General features: G+C 40.1%; 1 protein-coding gene across 2 annotated transcripts in view; it reads right to left on the reverse strand.

Annotated features, from left to right (window-relative positions):
- LOC146582282 (amyloid beta precursor protein binding family B member 2-like) overlaps positions 1–18,032 on the reverse strand; it is a 38,299-nt gene that overhangs the window by 1,837 nt on the left and 18,430 nt on the right. For both annotated transcript variants that reach the window (XM_085293777.1, XM_085293769.1), the window contains exons 9-13: positions 8,610–8,724; positions 5,878–5,953; positions 530–610; positions 329–444; positions 70–252 (exon numbers count right to left, since the gene is read on the reverse strand). In XM_085293777.1, coding sequence (XP_085149903.1) covers positions 70–252; positions 329–444; positions 530–610; positions 5,878–5,953; positions 8,610–8,724 — 571 coding nt within the window. The remainder of the gene's footprint in view (positions 1–69; positions 253–328; positions 445–529; positions 611–5,877; positions 5,954–8,609; positions 8,725–18,032) is intronic.

The following is an 18,032-nucleotide window of genomic DNA, read 5'->3' on the forward strand; positions in this document are numbered from 1 at the left end:
AAAAAAATGTGAAACTAGCTGCAACAAAATCCAACACATACACTTTTACACTTCATTTTTAGTGCTTACCACACAAGCTGCCTGGACAGCCTCAGATACACTGCCTGCATTGGGTTCACACCAGAACACGTGACACTGGAAATGCTGGCTTCCAGTGTCCATAATGAAGGCAAATGAATGAACATCCCGTCCCACGCCCATGAAGGACAGAAAACGGACACGACACTCCACCAGTACCTCCTCTTCCTCCTCCTGCGCAGCCATGAAAGAGGACAGTTAGACTTTGCTCTCTGCCTGACAAGTACATTCACAACAAATATTCCCTTGCCTTTTCTTTGATGACTGCCAACGTGGTATCAGCGATGCTCAGTATAACAGGAGTCCAGTCCTCTTTGCCTGTAGAGGACACGAGGCTGTCTATGGCACCATTTATGATGTCCATACCTGGTGACATAACGCAGGAGAGTCTCAGCAGTTTAGGATCTAAGAATCTACTACACGAGGTCTTCCAGTGGGTGTTTGAGTTTACCTATAGGTCGAGACACAGACGTCATCCCCAGATAGTGCACATGAAACTTTTGCACCAACTCGGTCTTTGGCATGGGAAACTCTGCAGGGAGAAACACAAAAACACAAATTTTAACATTCTCACACACACACACACACACACACACACACACACACACACACACACACACACACACAGCCCCCAAGAGATTTAATCACGTGACAACATCTAAAGCAAATTTTCAAAAGAGTAGTCCACACATGATAATTGGCTTAAAGTGCAGAAATAAACAAACACTGCTGAATATTTTAATATACTGGGGCACTGTTCACATGATTAGAGCACAAAAAACACAGAAGCATGTAAGCTTAAGCGAGCTGGAGTGGTTTCCCTATGAAAACACAGCTTTGCCTGCTTATATGATCGCCTTTAGGCAGAAAATAGTGTCGTACGCAATGTTGTTGTATCACCTGCATCTCAGTTGGCACAAATGTTTGCATCATCTATCTAATAATGTGTGTAATTAGCTTTAAAAGTTATGGAAAACTCTTTGACTGTCAGTACGGGGTTTAAATTTGTACACACAGAGGCTTTAATGTGCAGTACTGTACAAAAGCCTTGAGACATCCCTCATTCCTTTATATTTTGCCAGGAAAAAGGAAAATATTTGAAAACATACATGAAAATACAGTTTAACAGGCAAAAACAGACTCTGTACAATACTAACTGGCTTAACAGTCAATATTTGGTAAGAACACCTTTATATTTCTACACAGTCTGAATTCTCTTAGGGAAGATTCCTTCTAATTTCTGTAAGTAGTCTTCAGAAATAGTTATCCAGGCTTTTTAAAGGACATTCAAAGCTCTTCTTAGGATTTTGGCTGCCTTTTGTTCTGTTCTCTATCAAGGTGCTCCCACACTGATGATCTGGGGAAGCAACTCCATGACTGATAATGCTGCATTGTGTGTTTTCCAGTTATGCCTTTACTGCAATGATAGTGTGCTTTTATCATTATCGTGCTAAAAAATTATGCCATTGTTAAAGACTTTCCACATAGTATTGCCTGATCAATAATCTGACGATACTACTCGTACGTTCAGAATTGCATCAGATCTCCAAGAGGAGCTCCAACAATAATGGATAAAATAGCCTGCATTGTGTTTTACACAGTCCTGTGTCATGTCTTTGCTAGATATTTCGCTTAATGAGATGATTTTCACGTACACGTCACTTCTTTTTTTGTTCTCCACTTGTCCAGTTTCTTAATTATTAATGATTAAGGAGATTCTGCACATCATGCAAAGATATGCAAAGTTTTCAGCTAATAGCTCTTTGGGAATCATGTTGGTGCAAACGTACTATTTTATGCCTGTCAAACCATATTATTTTTGGCATTTTTCACAGATTCAACTCAAGAAATGGGAAGAAATGATGTGTGAATTTAATTTGCTTCTCACATAAAAATTCTTGCATAATCAGGCCCCATCTTCTCTTAAAGACCTCATCAGCATATCACCCCAATAGAGCACTTCACTCTCAGCCTGCAGGCTTACTCGTGGTTCCTAGAGTATTTAAATGTAGAATGGGAGGCAGACCCTTCAGCTTTCATGCCCCTCTTCTGTAGAACCAACTCCCAGTTTGGATTCAGGAGACAGACACACTGAATCCTCCCTTAGTTATGCCGCAATAGGTCTAGGCTGTTGGGTCTTCCACTGAGTGTTTTTCTTCTTCATTCCACTTTTTTCACTTATTGCATGTTTATTCACCACTCTGAATTTATTCATCAATTATTATTAATCTCTAGCTCTCTTCCACAGTATGTATTTGGTCCTGTCTTCCTCCCCTCACCCTCAATAGCTTGCAACAGAAGGCTGCTCTTCCATGAGCCTAGTTCTGCTGGAAGTTTCTTCCTGTTAAAAGCGAGTTCATCTTTCCCACTGTCACCACGTGCTAGCTAGTTCGTAAGTGGTTGTCTGATTACTTGGGTTTTCGCTCTATTATTTTAGGGTATTTAAAATACAATATAAAGTGGTCTCCTTGAGGCGTTGTTGCGCTATATACATAACACTGAATTAATAATAATAATAATGGATTGCATTTATATAGCGCTTTTTCGGGACCCCTCAAAGCGCTTTACAATACCACTATTCATTCACTCTCACATTCACACACTGGTGGAGGCAGCTACAGTTGTAGCCACAGCTGCCCTGGGACAGACTGACAGAGGCGAGGCTGCCATATCGCGCCATCGGCCCCTCTGGCCATCACCAGTAGGCGGTAGGTGAAGTGTCTCGCCCAAGGACACAACGACCGAGACTGTCTGAGCCGGGGCTTGAACCGGCAACCTTCCGATTACAAGACAAACACCCAACTCTTGAGCCACGATCGCCCTGAAATAGGAACTAGGGCTGCTCAATTAATCGAATTTTAATCACGATTACGATCTGGGCTTTCAACGATCATTAAAAATGACTGAGCCGATTATTGGCCCCTCCCTCATTTATCTGCGACACCTTAAAGGCCGGTCCGTGAAAATATTGTCGGGCATAAACCGTCCGTGGCGCAAAAAAGGTTGGAGACCGCTGATTAAGAGGACCCGAGGGAAGCTCGGAAAGCTAAGCAGAAGTTATTTGGAGAGGAGAGTGACTGCCGTTGGTTGAAAAGAGAGGTAAAAAAAACTTCAGTGGTGTTGCACACTATTTTATATTATTTTTTAAAGTCATTGTTAACCCTTTAGATCCGGTCAGAGCAGCACGCTCCGTTTTGCATAACTATTTTTAAATCCCTGTAGAACCTGGACCTGTAAGCTAGCGCAATAATTTGTTTTGCATATGAAACCGGAGGAGTTGTACTTACATCTTATGCCATCAGCTTGTCCTCGGTCACGGTTTTCTTCCACATATAGCTTTGCAAAAATTGCATAAAAAGCGCTTGCAGGAACAAAAACATAATATTCCAGAAACACGCTTTGCCGATCCATCAGCTGTTCGTAACACTTCCCACAGTTAAACAGACGTCAGCCCGAACTGTCACATGTCCGCCATTTCCTGCCCGAAACCGGAAGTGACGTCATTTTCGCGGAAATTGTAGTTTTTTTACTTGTAGGCCTTAAAAGCCTATACTGGTCATGTTTGACTTTTCTGAATAGTTTCTGGGATGCTTAGAACTCGAATTGCACAGCTGGAAATAGTTTATTTTGATGCTGTTTTCTTTGCAAATTTGCATCATAGGATTGTTTTTTCGTTTTTCCTGCAGTATATAAAAATTGATGTATCTCCAAAATAAAACTATGAAGACACTCAAAATAAATTTCCTGTTGTAAACTATTTTTTGCAACTTTTTTGTATTTAAAGTTTTGAAGGATAAGCCTCTTAAATTTCTCCAAGTAGAAATATATGCAAAAAAAACAAAAATGATTTTCAATTTTTTTTTGTAGTTTATTGTACTTTTTTGCAATTAATGTAGTTACTATGGACTTAATGCATACATATTATTAAAATATGGGCTATAATAGTTGTATAGCAACTTGAAATGCTCCCACAAATGGCACTACAACATGTAAAAATATAATATAAGCTCTGGCGGACTTGGTTCTATGGTAGGTCTTAAAGGGTTAAATAAATATCGTCAAATAATCGAGATCTCAATTTCAGTGAAAATAATCGTGATTATCATTTTTGCCATAATCGAGCAGCCCTAATATTAGGAACTTTTGTGACAGGCTGCTAGAAACAAAGTGCCTAAAGATATCATTTAAAATTGGTTCTTTATATGTAGAAGCAACACTGGTTCACCCATGGAGTTTGTTGTATTTTATGTTTATAGTTTATACTTGAATGATTCAATAAACAAAAACATTCCTCTGAAAATGAGGGAAAAAGCAGTCAATGTTCAAAGAAAACCTTCACAAAAACCTGGAGATCTACTGCTGCTTTAAAAAAACTACAAAAAAGCCACTACTGGCTACTTCGAAGCAACATAAAGAAATGAGTGCTGACTCTGACGTTTTGCACAGTATAGTAACAATAAAAAAAATAGTGTTTTAATGGCCTTTGGTTACATGTGACCACACTAAGCCAAATCGATGTGTTCAGAGTTGAGCGCTCTTGCACCTGAAGCCAAAGCCAACAGTGACATCATGGACACAAGCAACTTAATTGCAATAGGAATCAGATAACATGGGAAGGTAGTAATTCAGAAATCTGAGCATATAGATTTACATGCGCTTACGTTGTCTCACCTTTTCAGGGCGCTAAAGCTTTCCGAACTGTACTTACACGAACAATGAATTGTGAAAGAGTTTTCTTACATTAATTCTGTTTTAAAGCAGAGCTCAGACAGGCCTGATCCGATGACAACACCGATGCGATTATCCTAGTGCTGGTGCTCATCCCAAATCATTTGGTGCTAATCTCCTCAATTGTGTCCCAACACAGGATTATGCGCTACCAGCTACCCAAAAAAGAGATCTAATCCAGGCGAAAACTGTTCCACACACAGAAGGAAAAATAAAAACCCAGCCAAGTTTTCAAGCTAACAGGCCGTTCTATCCATTTCAAGGGCAACACCTTACACTGTACCAACATTTTTAATGAAAAGTGTATGAGTTCAATCTATGAGTTCACGCAAGTTACAGCTACAAAAGATGTGAGGGATCCTCCACCATGAAGTTCTTTGATCCTGGGTTTGGGATGGGAGCTGTGGAGTACCAGGCCTCGCCTCAAAGAAACACTAATTGGGTTTTAATGAGGTCGACTGCCTCTGCGAGTGAAGAGCCGATATAGTTCTTTTATATTCTGATGTCAGAGCATCCCCCCCAACCATCATGCTCAGCAGATACGCATGGCAGCTGAAGTTATAGCAAAGGATGAATTGTGTCGTGGCTTTTTCTGCTGTCTTCCTATAATTATTTGGGACTAAAAGGAACAAGCAGTGGGAATTAGTGAAATGGAAAACAGTGAATAGAATTATTGTGAGGATAAAGCTCTGTTGAGTGAGGAGTTTATGGCGAGGAGTTATTCTGGTGTCAGCGTTATGTGAATGTAAGTGAACCTAACACTGCTGTCTTTTCTTTTAACAAATGTTCACAGCTGATTCTCAGGCAGTGAGGCCATTTTTTAAGAAGCATATACGTGGTTTCAGATTTGGATAAATGCTATAAGAGAAATGATAAGCTTACAATTCCAAATGCACATAAATCTCCTTAGAGAGTTACATGAAGTTACTTTTTTTTCTCTCTTCTAAGGATAAAAAAATCCTTATCATGTAATGCTTATGTTGAAGTTCTTGGCATTATGGTTATAGTTACCCTAATTCTTTTTTCTAATGTCCTCTGAAGTGATAAACACATGACTGTGCATGCATGTACCTTGCATGGGTACGTCGGAGCCGTTCTGGGAGGAGCTGCCAGCTGCAGCCTTGGCACTTTTCCTCTCAGCCATGATCTAACGAGGAGAGAAAAATTGAAGAGTGTTTGGGTGAAAACAGGGTGAGAGGAACAGAGTGCAAAGGAAAAAAGAGGAATTTGAAAAAAGGGAACACAAGAGGACTGCAAAAAAAAAAAAAAATGGAGGAAAGTGATGAAAAAGGTTTGGTTTTAAAACAGGGACAGGAGTGATAAATATTAATAAGACTAGATCATCTGACAAATCTATTTTTATCAAAGATTTACAGCTAAAACACACCAGTAACAGACTGGGTATTAGTTAGTACTAGCAGTAAATAAGTGTTTCTACTAAAGACTGTATAATAAAGATAGTTGTAACCATCATGTTTTTGCCGATCAGTTTGTGAAGACTTGTTAACATCAAAAGCAAAGGGATGATCTCAATGGAAAAAGATAAGAAGCATTTCTTACTCATATTGTAGCTAACAGTCAATCAGAAGGTAACCACTCCCTAAATCATATTTATTTTTTATTCTAAATGTGATCATAAACCATAAAATGAACATCATGCTGTGACAAATAAATTTGAAACCACCAGCTGAGACCACAAATTAAATGAGAATAGTTTCACTAAGCTCATAAAGCAAGTAAAACTTTGACTATTTGAAAGATTTTAAAAATGCATTAGCTTCACCTTTGCAACGTCCTTCTTTTATATACAGTCTGTGCTGACAATGCACTCCTTAAAAACAGGCTACAAATAAGCAGTTTCATGTCCTTCAAAAGGTAAAAAAAATCTCATAAAACAATGAAGCAGCCAAATTTTTTAGCAAAAGGAGTAAGAATGCTATTTGCAAAGGACTATTTTCAGCCTTATAGTTGGTGCACTATTCTGAATATTTAGGTAAGCCAGGGTGTGTGGGACTGAATCCAAGTAGACTGCAGTGCTCATTTGATTGCAATGAAAGATGTCACTTCAAATAACAGTGCAGCATATTGATTTTGGAAAAAAAAAAAGTTAAAACATAATGGAGAAATCAGTATTTTACATCAGTTATATGTAGCAGCTGTTTTGGTCTTCTCAGTGACATCACCTGTTACTTCTTTCCCAATTATACTTCAGTTCTGCACTTAAAGAATGGTCTTTTCTCTCTATTTTCTTGCTTTCTCTTGTGCTGCAGTGGACACACTCTTTAAAGAGTGTTGAATATTTTGCATGGTCCCTGCACTCGAGCTGCTGCACTCTTTTCCTGCTACAGATACTTGATTAATTGGAGGTGTCATTAATCAAAGTCTGTGGTGAGTCTGCAACTCTGCTCACAGGGGAACATGCAAGAAGGCACACTCACTCCCACCCTCACACACACACACCCACACACAAAGGAGGGCCATTCAGCGTGCTGCGCAGCTGCAAGGCTCAGGTCACCAAGTTTTTCCCCTGCAGTAAAGAGAAAACTACCACTGTGTTTAAAATAGGTGGCGTAAAGGTGTGAAGAGTCATGGTCACATCCAGATGCACTGATGCACACTCTTCCTTCGGTTTGGGGTTCGAGATAAGAAGAAATTAAATCTTCTCTCTAAATGGGTCGATGTGCCTCAAAGGGAGTAGATCTGTTGTTCCGGGTACAGTCATTCTTCACAAGGTCAGCGCTGGCCTGAGGACACACTGATTTCTCTTTGTACATAAAGCATTATGAGTCAGTGTGTGTGTCAGTGTGAAATCTAAAGTCTCTAAACAAGTGAACTATGTCACTGACTAGGAAAAGTGCTGTGTTAGTGTTGAAAATAGTATTTGCTCTTTATGCATTACACTGCAGTACACATTGCAAGATAACACACAACTCTCCAACCATACACTCCCTTGTGGATGAGCACACGGACACCTTTGGACATCACAGATGCGCAGTTGTTCTTATTATACTTCTTTCTAGTTGGCTTGGGACACACTTGCACGTGGTGCCCTGTTAGTGAAACAGCTATGCTGGCAGCTGAAAGGTATGCGGACGTCCATGAGGAGTCACTTATTTACCCTCCGAGCTAAAAGTATGATATAAAAAGAGAATTTAGAGCTCTATAAAGTTTCAGAACTGTATTCTGTGATGATGGATGTTTATGTAGTTATGACTGTGACAGTTATCAGCAGGTTGTTCTTTTTTAATATTTATTTTTTGGCCTTTTTACTTTGTTTTACTGACATAGTGACAAGCAGCAAGCAAGCAGGTCAAACCTTGGCCACTGTGGTTGCATGCAGCGCACGTTCTAGAGGATGAGTTAAGTTTCTGCGTTTGTACATGTAAACATTAGCATCCATGGAGTAGGCTAAGAGCAGAACTTATGTTGGGTTTTGATTAGGAATAGCTGAGGTATTTATCACTCTTTTATGGACCAAAATGTCCATAAAAAAATGTCCATTCCCATCCCACACTTTAGGGACATATATTGAAAACTAGCACTGCACATACTCTGCAACTGCAATCTTATCATCTCGCTGTAAAGGCTTTCTGCTATCTCTCCTCACAGCCCTACTTCTCGGGAAGAGAAATCAGAAATCTTATCAGGGCACTGGAACACGCATGTGCGAATATCATCTAAGATACAGGGTTGTTATAATGACCCCCCCCCCCCCCCCCCCCTTATAACATCTGAGCTGATTAAAACTTCCTAGCTTGTTTCAGAGCAGGAGATAAGGAGGCAGGAGAGGTTATGATACAAACCTTGGAACAGATTTCGTGGAGACTTGTGGCGATGGCTGCGGCAGGGGTATCACATCGGAACACGTGGCACTTCAGCACCCGTGTGTTTTTGTCTCTGGCCACATAGGCGAAATCCCTGAAGCACAGACAGAAGACACATGCAGATGTGACACTCAAAGTTTATCTCAAGGCACCCTAAAAGCAGTTGAACCAAACTCTTGTTAAAGGGACAGTATTTAAAAATCTTTTAAGCTTTTTTACAGATGCTCTCTAACATTTATGATTAGAAGACAAAGGACAACTTAAAAAAAAGTGGGACAAGATAATGAAATGAAAAAGGAAGGAGCATCCAGAAAATTGAGGCACATATCTTGAGGTGAGCAACAAAGCCATTAGGGAAAAGAAATAAGCCGTGGGATGCTGAATCACTGAATTAATTTCAATATGATTCCATCTTTTCGTTTATTTACATTTTTGCTGCAGTGATATTTCAGTCTAACGTGTCTTAATTCCAGATATTTGTATGCAGGAGAGTAAGGTTTTATCCACTTAGGTTTAATGCACTTAATAGCTCCTGCAAGATGGATTTTTATCAAATAGATGATATTTTTCTGCTCAAAGGCGCCTGGTATTATTCCTTGGAGATCCATGTTTGAAAATTGTTGAATATTGTGATCAAACACTCTTTAAGGGCTTCATACATCCCCCTGCAGCCACTTAGCTCAGGGACAATATGGATTCATGATCGCTAATTTGTATATTACTGTTCCTTTAGCCGTTTTTGTTTTGTTGTTTCTTGGGTTCAATTTTATCCTCATCTACAGTGTGAATATATTTGGATTACTTGCGACATCTAACACAGTGTTTCAACCAATTGTTTTCTCTCCTTTGTAACAACAGCTTTTTACTGAACTGGGTTTTACATCTTTTCCCTCTTCTGTGTTGTTAGGAGGTGATGCTTGTCCTTGGACCTGTCCAGCCCTCTCCCTGCACCTGTTTGCTTTATCTTCTGTTCAGCGATGTAAAAAGGGGCTAGAAAAGAGAACACGCACAAGAACTAAAATCCACAAATGACAGCAACATTATTATGCCCATTTTGCATCATGATGTATTTACCTCTTCTCTAAGAACTTCTTTTGGGGCTGTGTCTAATTAGCTGAGTCACAAACTGCAGCGTCATTATTTGCGTCATTTACATGTTGCCTCGAGCTGTGCAGGCATTCACGTTAGGACCAGTCTCTTCATAGCAAAAACTGTATATAAAAGATGGGCATGTATTATGGGGTCTGAAAAGTGAAGCTATTACAGGAAGTGTTTTAAATCTGCATTCTTTTGCAGATTACGACTCATTTTTCTTAATTACCTCAGTAAACATGCTTTTGATGAATTTATGATGTCATTCAAGTCTAATTTAGTATAGTATAATATGATTTCTGTAAATTATTACTCAACTAAGTGTTAAATTGATGCTAAACCATTGTGGTGTGGCTACCTTGCGATTGACTAGTTGCTACCAAATGCACATGCAGTGTCCACAGCTTTGCTGGTCATATCCACACCCTGCTTATAATGTCTAACAACCAAGATGGTGACAAGCAAATAGCTTGCTGTGAATATGTCCATCTTTTATATACAGTCTATGGTTCATATTGAACTGAACTGGAGGTGGCAGTTGCCAATATTGGATAAAATGACAAACACTTGGGCTTATGCAAATATTTAGGCAGACGTGTGTGTGTGTGTGTGTGTGTGTGTGTGTGTGTGTGTGTGTGTGTGTGTGTGTGTGTGTGTGTGTGTGTGTGTGTGTGTGTGTGTGTGTGCGCGTGTCCTTGAAGAAACTTCATGGCAAGAGCTTCTCAGTGGTGTCACACTGCAGCGTAAAATGAGGAGTATGAGGGTGATATTGAGGGAGGAAACTCGGCTAAGAAAGAAACTTTATTCAGTGTGGGTGGCAGATGAAAACCAGCCACATGTGGGAAATGCTACATACACACATACGCGCACAGACAAGATGAAAGACACATCTCTTCCCCATTAACAGGTGAGACAAGCGGAGGAACAAAAGGTAGGAGGATGTGTTTCCAGCTAGAACAGAAACAAATGAGTAATCGGTGAATACAGAGTGAAGCCAAAACAGATGGCAGTGTCACCAGATGCACACACATACATTGAACACTTCAGAATAACCACAGGCACAAACAGAAATACGCCAAACACTGCCATTTATCACAGCAGGCTCTTTGTGTTTATGAGTCCATTATCTGGCCCGTCTCTTCTGCTTAATTGTGTGCTCACACACTGTAAGTCGATAATGCTCTCTGATTGTGGCCACAAAGGAAAGTGCAATATGATGTGTGACTGAGTGTGTGTGTGTGTTTGGTGTCCAGTACACTTCATTCTGGGACATCTGAGCAGTGCGTCACCAAAGCAGCATGAGTGGCCTTGCTTCGCATACTACAAATGGTTCTTTTATGACTTCTGTATCCTCTCTCAGGGATCACAATGCTATAAAACAGCATGCAACTCTTAATAGGAAACAGCCCGTGGCCAGTCTGGCTCGCTGACGATTTGACACCAGTGATTTAGACTTTCAGTAGTCGGTCCTGCACTCTTGTAAAGAGCAACAGTGACTCTAGGCGAAGCAAAGCCACTGATTTGAAGCCTGAAGTGACAAATGTGATCGCACACAAGGGCGGGAGCCCTGACACAACGATTACAGAAAACAGCTGAAGAGCAAGATCGCACGTGAGCACGGCACAAAGAGCAGTTACCTTTCTCTGTGTCCCCGGAAGCAGAAGGAGGCAGAAGGAGGGCAAGAGGGGTTGTTGAAGAGATGGTGGTTGAAAATAGAAAGAAAGAAAATAAAGGTGATGGTTGTAAAGGAAACATAACATAAGGAATAAGAATAAATGTGTTAAAGGAAGAGTGTGGGACATAAAAAGACACATAAGAGTGGTGGGATGGGAAAGTTATATTATGGGAGAAGATGAAAACCAACAAAAAAGCAAAGTGAAAATGATGGTGAGGATAGGGAAGGCAAAGACACAACAGCAGCGTTAATACACAAAACATACAGAGTCAAAAACAGAGACAATGTTCTTTCGCTTCAGTCACCGCCTTCCCGTTAGGTGATGTATGTGTGTACTTTTCATTTCAGCGGATTAGCATTCTGCAACATTATATCGCAGGAAACCTTTCTTGTGGCTGCATACTTGCGTACCACACACACACACACACACACACACACACACACACACACACACACACACAGAGGCGCGTGAACCCACCCTACCCCATTTCCCTCTACCTTTTCCTTCTCCCAGTGTCTTTCATTCAGCTCTTTGCTTCTGCTCTTTAATCTTGCTTTCACTTCCCTGAGCCGTCTCCATCTCTCACTCTTTCACTCACTTTTTCTTCCACACCAGGAGCCATCCACCTCACAAAAAACCCCCAAAACAAAACATGCAACATAGAATGATTCACATCGAGAGCGTAACTCATCACAGCTGCACGCAATATAGGCTGTGATGCTCTACTATCAGAAACACTACAAAGAGGCACAGGCTGAATGAAGAACAGAGGGCTAATTCAAACATTGACTGCCTTTGATTCTTTGATGATCCACTTTGTAAGAAGCTGTGCGTGTGTGTGTGTGTGTGTGTGTGTGTGTGTGTGTGTGTGTGTGTGTGTGTGTGTGTGTGTGTGTGTGGAGGGTAGAACAGCTGGTAGATTATTTCAAACAGGAATCCTATCTTCATTGTCAGAGCATCAGAACTGCTGCTGATCTCCAAACAGCCTTTATTCATGCAGACCTACTAACACACACACACACACACACACACACACACACACACACACACACACACACACACACACACACACACACAAGTAGAGACACATGGAGACTAAATCAACACTTGTAGAAACTACCTAAAAGCTCTAACTCACCACATGTAAATGCATCTGCACACGTTTTAAAATGCATTGCTTTCTCATTGTGTTTGAATTTCATTCATGATTTTTTTCCTCACCCTGTTCCCATTATCTCGGATTCTACGGCCTTCTGTTCCATTTCAAATTCAGGCTCCCTGCTTTATTCGCTGTCTGTCACTTTGGAATTGCATTTCAGAGTCAGAAATTCTGAATGGCCCAAAAGTGACTGCTCTCCATTTACTTCAAAAATGAAAGCCTGTTGTTCTCGCGCCAGAACTAATTCATGTGTCAGTCTCAACTAGTTACAAGTGTTTTATTACTGATGAAAAAACTACATGAAAAGCCAAATAGAGTCTCACATTAACAAAACCTACAGTACTGTCACGATCACACCACATATATTTAGACTTTTACAGCCAGTCTGAGGATAACTTGGCTACATTTTTCTTCCTGCGGTGTCATTTCATTAACACTCAGCTGCATTTTTAACAGTTGCATGTGTTGTTTTTTAAAGAGGAAAAGATGACATTTTCTGATGTAACTTAAGTGTTTCGGGTGTCTCAGTTCTACAGTCACTCATTGAAAATGTCAGTAAAGCCACTGACCCACAGTGGGTGTTTTTGAGTTTGGCAGGTGACTTTTGGTAACCTTTGTAAGCTGTAATCACAGCACTAGTTTTAAATTACACATCTGTTAAACTGTATGACAAACAGAGACAACTAACATGTGAACTTGGCTTTCCTCCAACACTGTGTGAGTTTCTAAAGCTAGTTTAAGTGAGCCAGAAGCAGATGCAACTGACTTTAACTGGAACCCAGTCCCCGGAATTACCACCTCCAAGTCTAAGGACATGGTTCTCAGCTGTTAAATCATGAGTTCTGCCCTAAATTTTAATCACAAGTTAGGAATATGCAGTTCACTATTTAATGAGGATGTTTAACTTGTCAGTAGTGGTGAAGACAGAGTTGGGCGAGGCCAAAATATCTGGGTAGTGACCAAAAAAATAATAAGATTGTGGATTCAAGCAGCAGAAATGAGTTTCCTCCAAAGGGCTTCTTGGTTCGAAGCTCAGTCATTTGACAGGAACTTAACAACTACTCCACATCGAAAGCTCAGGTGTTTCAAACATGTCGAACTTAGAGGAGACCCCAGGATAGAACTAGGACATACAGGGGGTTTGGGCATGATTAGACTTTTGGCCCTGCAACCCAGATGCAGGTAAGTGGTAAAAGATGACTCAATCTATCCATTTATCTTGTAAAAAGGAAAAGGATGAGGATTGTTGCTTTTAACTGAATGACACACAGATTTCATAGACGTCGGAGGGCATTTTAGAGGGAAAAGTTAAGGAAGAGGATAGAGAGGTAAGATCTCAAGAGAGGAGAGTTATTGGCCAGAAAGTCAAAATGAAAGTGGGAGTGGAGAAGAGAGGAATGGAAATAGGGCTGGATGGTGAAGGAGGAGGTGGAAAGGGGAAAAAAAGAGGTAAAAAAGAGGTACGAGATGAAAGGTGTGAAAGCACCAAAGCAGAAAGATGAGTTAAAGCAAGCCTCCCACCACTCGTGCGTTCTTTTTTTCTCTCTCTCTGTGCCGCACACACCTCCAGAGCTCAGTAAAGGATGACTGACTCACTACTACCAATCGCTCTTTGATCCTGATGGCTGCGAGGCAGCCTCGGCTGAAGACGATGTGTAAGACTCCGAGAATAAATGAGGTCACGGCTGCAGATGTGCGCTGAACTGGGTTTGAGAACGTCACAAAGAACTGTCAGTGTCTGCAGAGATGACAACTGTCACCTCCATCATGGTTCTAAGAGCACGATGTGTAGTACTAGTCTACAGCCGAAGGAGAATCCCATCCTGGCATGCCTAAACATGGCTTAGGTTTGTCATATTAATACTGGGATCATATCTCCATTTTATAAGATTCTGATTAAAAATGTAAGGGGAAAAAAGTTGGATCAAAAATGTATAATCCACAACAGTCTAGATCTAGTTCCAGAGGGTGGATGTACAACTCGTGTCTTAGGATACATTTATAATGGGTAAAGAATTTGCAGTCAATATGGTTATTAATTGGAAGTGTAAAAGCCATACATGTCATTAACCATATTTATTTATTTATGCTAATGAGTACATTTAATGTGACTTTGCAAAGTTTGTGGTTTTGTACACATACACACACACAAGTGAGGAGTAAGGATGGCGCAACAGGACACAGGAAGCAAGAGAAAGATTTCAAATAGAAATGTGCACATCTACAGTCTTTGTTATCTACACACACACACACATACAGTAAATCAAGTATTGAAGGTAAATTAGCAATAACTTCTTTCAAAAGTGGGGCTGGGAGAATAATTTCTTTAGATTTTTCGTCAAACAGCAATCAAAATGCTCGATAATTTTGCTGACAGCAGGATATTATTTAAATTTAAGTAGTTTTGAAAACTTTACAGTAAGCAGCTTCACAATGCATCTTCGGTTGCAGGAATGGTGTAATAAAGCTAAACTGTCCCAATACTGGTGCAGTAAAAGAGGCTGTTTAAGAGGCAGTCAAAACAGCACACATGTAACTAGTCCCCGACCAGCTCTGCAGCTCTTTCTTCTGCTCTGTAGCTTCCAGTATCGCTCAGTAGAGACTCATGTCTCCTCCAAACCATCTGTCACACACACACACACACACACACACACACACGCACACACACACACACACACGCACACACACACACTAACCCTAACGCACAGAGCACCGTGGCATCACACAGACTTCAGTTATCAAACGGCTTTGCAGAGTGTCTGCATACTGCTGGCCGCTATGCTAATGCACTTACATATGCTAATTGCAAAGCCAAATGCTGATTTGAAACGTCTGGGCGCTCCTGTCAGCAAAAAAGTCCACCGAGAGCCAAGGTCCACACCAAGGACCAGGTGTGTGCGTCGTATGCATGTGTTGTGTTACTCTTCCTATTGACTGCAACAGAAAAACTTCCTTTTATTATTGATACTGTTGTGACGTTGGCTGGAGTCCAAAGCAGACGTGGATCTGATCCATTTTCAGCCCCGAACTGTGACAGATGTGCGACACTGAAACAACAGCTAGAAAGCGATTTAGAGGATTGCCCTTTCATCATGCTGCAAAGAGAATAACAAAAGAGCTGTCAGGTATATTGATATTTGGAAACAGTTTCCTTCCAATTATTCTACTTTTTTTGAACTGTTGAGTGAGTCTCTTTGTTTGCTAGCTTACTTGAAAATCTGATGCAAGATAAAATCATCCACAGTAAGGAAATGCACAATTAAACCTGACTAATTTTATCAGTGCAAATTCTCGACTTCCATAAAAAAATTGATGTTAATACTGGAAGACAAATTTAGAGATAACAGTTCTGTTTACTGGTCTACAAATGCTTTCATAGCCATTCTAAGCTGCTTACAGACAATTATAATCTGCACATGTTAGTCAAAACTCAGTTAACTTTCCAGCACAAAAGCTGTTTTGTTTTTTTGTTTTTTTTAAATTGGACCCCTGAGTGTCGATAATTGTGTTTGCAAAAAACAGCAAATGTGGCTCATCACGGCAGTAAATTGTAGTTTATTGTAATGGAATGCAGAATATGGTGATAAAAAAGGGCATAAAAATCAAAGATAAAAACCAGATACATGAGGCACAAAGTGCACACTTTACAAAGCCTTTACAAATAGGACTGTACTGAGCTGCTGACAGTAATTAGCTTAGTTTTATTGCAGTATTGATGCTGTGTTGTGGTGCGCAGTCAGGTATTTACTGCACCGACTTATCAACAGAACATCAGCATTGGCTGATATTCGCCTTGTTGACTGCCATTTACTGATGGCAGAGGCTGCCGTTTATTTGTTGTGTGTCATCAGTTTTGTAGTCCTCGTGTCCGTCCGGTGTTTTAAATAGTCACAGTCACGTAAAAAGGGAAGTACATCCTCTTTTGATTCTAAGATTTTATGCGTCTGGGTGAACAATGATAAATGACATATTATAGTATACCGTTACTGCGCGCATAGAAACTAACAGGGTGAATCAAATACCTCTGATTAACTGATCGTAAGGAGGTCTGAGCACCTTTATAAAAGCAGATGTTTTGGAAGTTTGTTGTGTTGGTTAATAAAATGCCAAGAAACAGAGAAATCAGCAGTGATCTTAGAGAAACTGTTGCCGCCCATCAGTCTGGGCAGGGTTATAAGGACTTTTCTGAACAATTTAACTGTAGATTTTCCATAATTCTACAGTAAAAAATAATTTTCACAAGTGGAAAACATTCAAGACAGCTGCCAAACTTCCCAGGAGTGGGCATCCCTGGAAACACACCCCGAGGTCATGCTCAGACTGTACAGGCCTCAGGTAGCATGTTAAATGTTAAAATTCATGATGGTACAACTGAACAGGTATCGGTTGTGTGGAATTGTAAACAAATATCAACACAGTGTTTTAAGTTATGTGTTCGTCTGAGGTGGAACCATATTTTAAACCTAGTATAAAATCCAGATAAATCTAGATAAATTATTATTATGTCTTGATACATAAAATCTTAGAATTTCTTTTTCACATGACACAATTTATGAGTCGATAAATTAGTTGTGATCAGGATTTGTTTGTTTCACCGCACAAAATGAGAAAAATGGGAAAATCCAGTTGTAGAAAACATGCATCTCCAGTATTTTTAGTTGTGTATAGATTAGTAAAAAAAAAAATCAATCATTGCCCATTTACACCTTTGATAATTAGTTGATATAATTTTGCATAATGACTTGGATGAAGTGGCCCATTAGATATTTTATTTAGAAATATGTGGTTAATAGTAGCAGTTTTTAACAGAAAACTTTGTGCTGAAATATAGAGGAAAATAACATTTATAACGCTCGATCTTATAAGTGTTAAAGCTCCCAGTACATTTTTTGTTACTACTTGTGTACTTTTCCTTTGTCATTCTTTTTCTTTATGTTGGATTTCGCTGCACTTTCCGCCTTCTCTTACCTACAGAATCATATCTTTCAGTTCTTTGGAGAAGACATAACTGTGATTTAGGACAATGTAACTAAAGTTGACTTGCTGACATGTAGCTACCTCATATATGTTGTTGGCATATGCTTTTGCATATAAACTGAAATATCTGAGGTGATGAGCAAACACTGATATACATGTAGCATCGGTCTCCTTATTCCAGAAAACGTGGAACTGCTCCTTCTAATAGCAGGCATCAAAGTGATAAAAAATACAAAAGAGAGTCCATGTTTTGAGCTAATTTGGAACTAAGTGAAAGCAGCATCACTTAAACCTCTTCCACAGTTGCACTCCGACACTTAAACCTGTGTGCGACAGCTGAACAGGGTAAACCCCTCTGCGACCTGGTGAATTAGTCATGACCCACAGCCATTAGAGCCTAATGTAAAATGTCTGCACGTAATTACCATCCTACACCGTAAACTTGTTTACAGCACCAAGATGAGAAGCAAAACGAGCACCCGGGGCTTGAGTCCCCCC

Source organism: Mchenga conophoros, linkage group LG2, assembly GCF_057382185.1.
Source record: "Mchenga conophoros isolate Kocher_MC1m ecotype Shallow Benthic linkage group LG2, M_conophoros_male_GT1.1, whole genome shotgun sequence".
NCBI classification, from domain to species: domain Eukaryota; kingdom Metazoa; phylum Chordata; class Actinopteri; order Cichliformes; family Cichlidae; genus Mchenga; species Mchenga conophoros.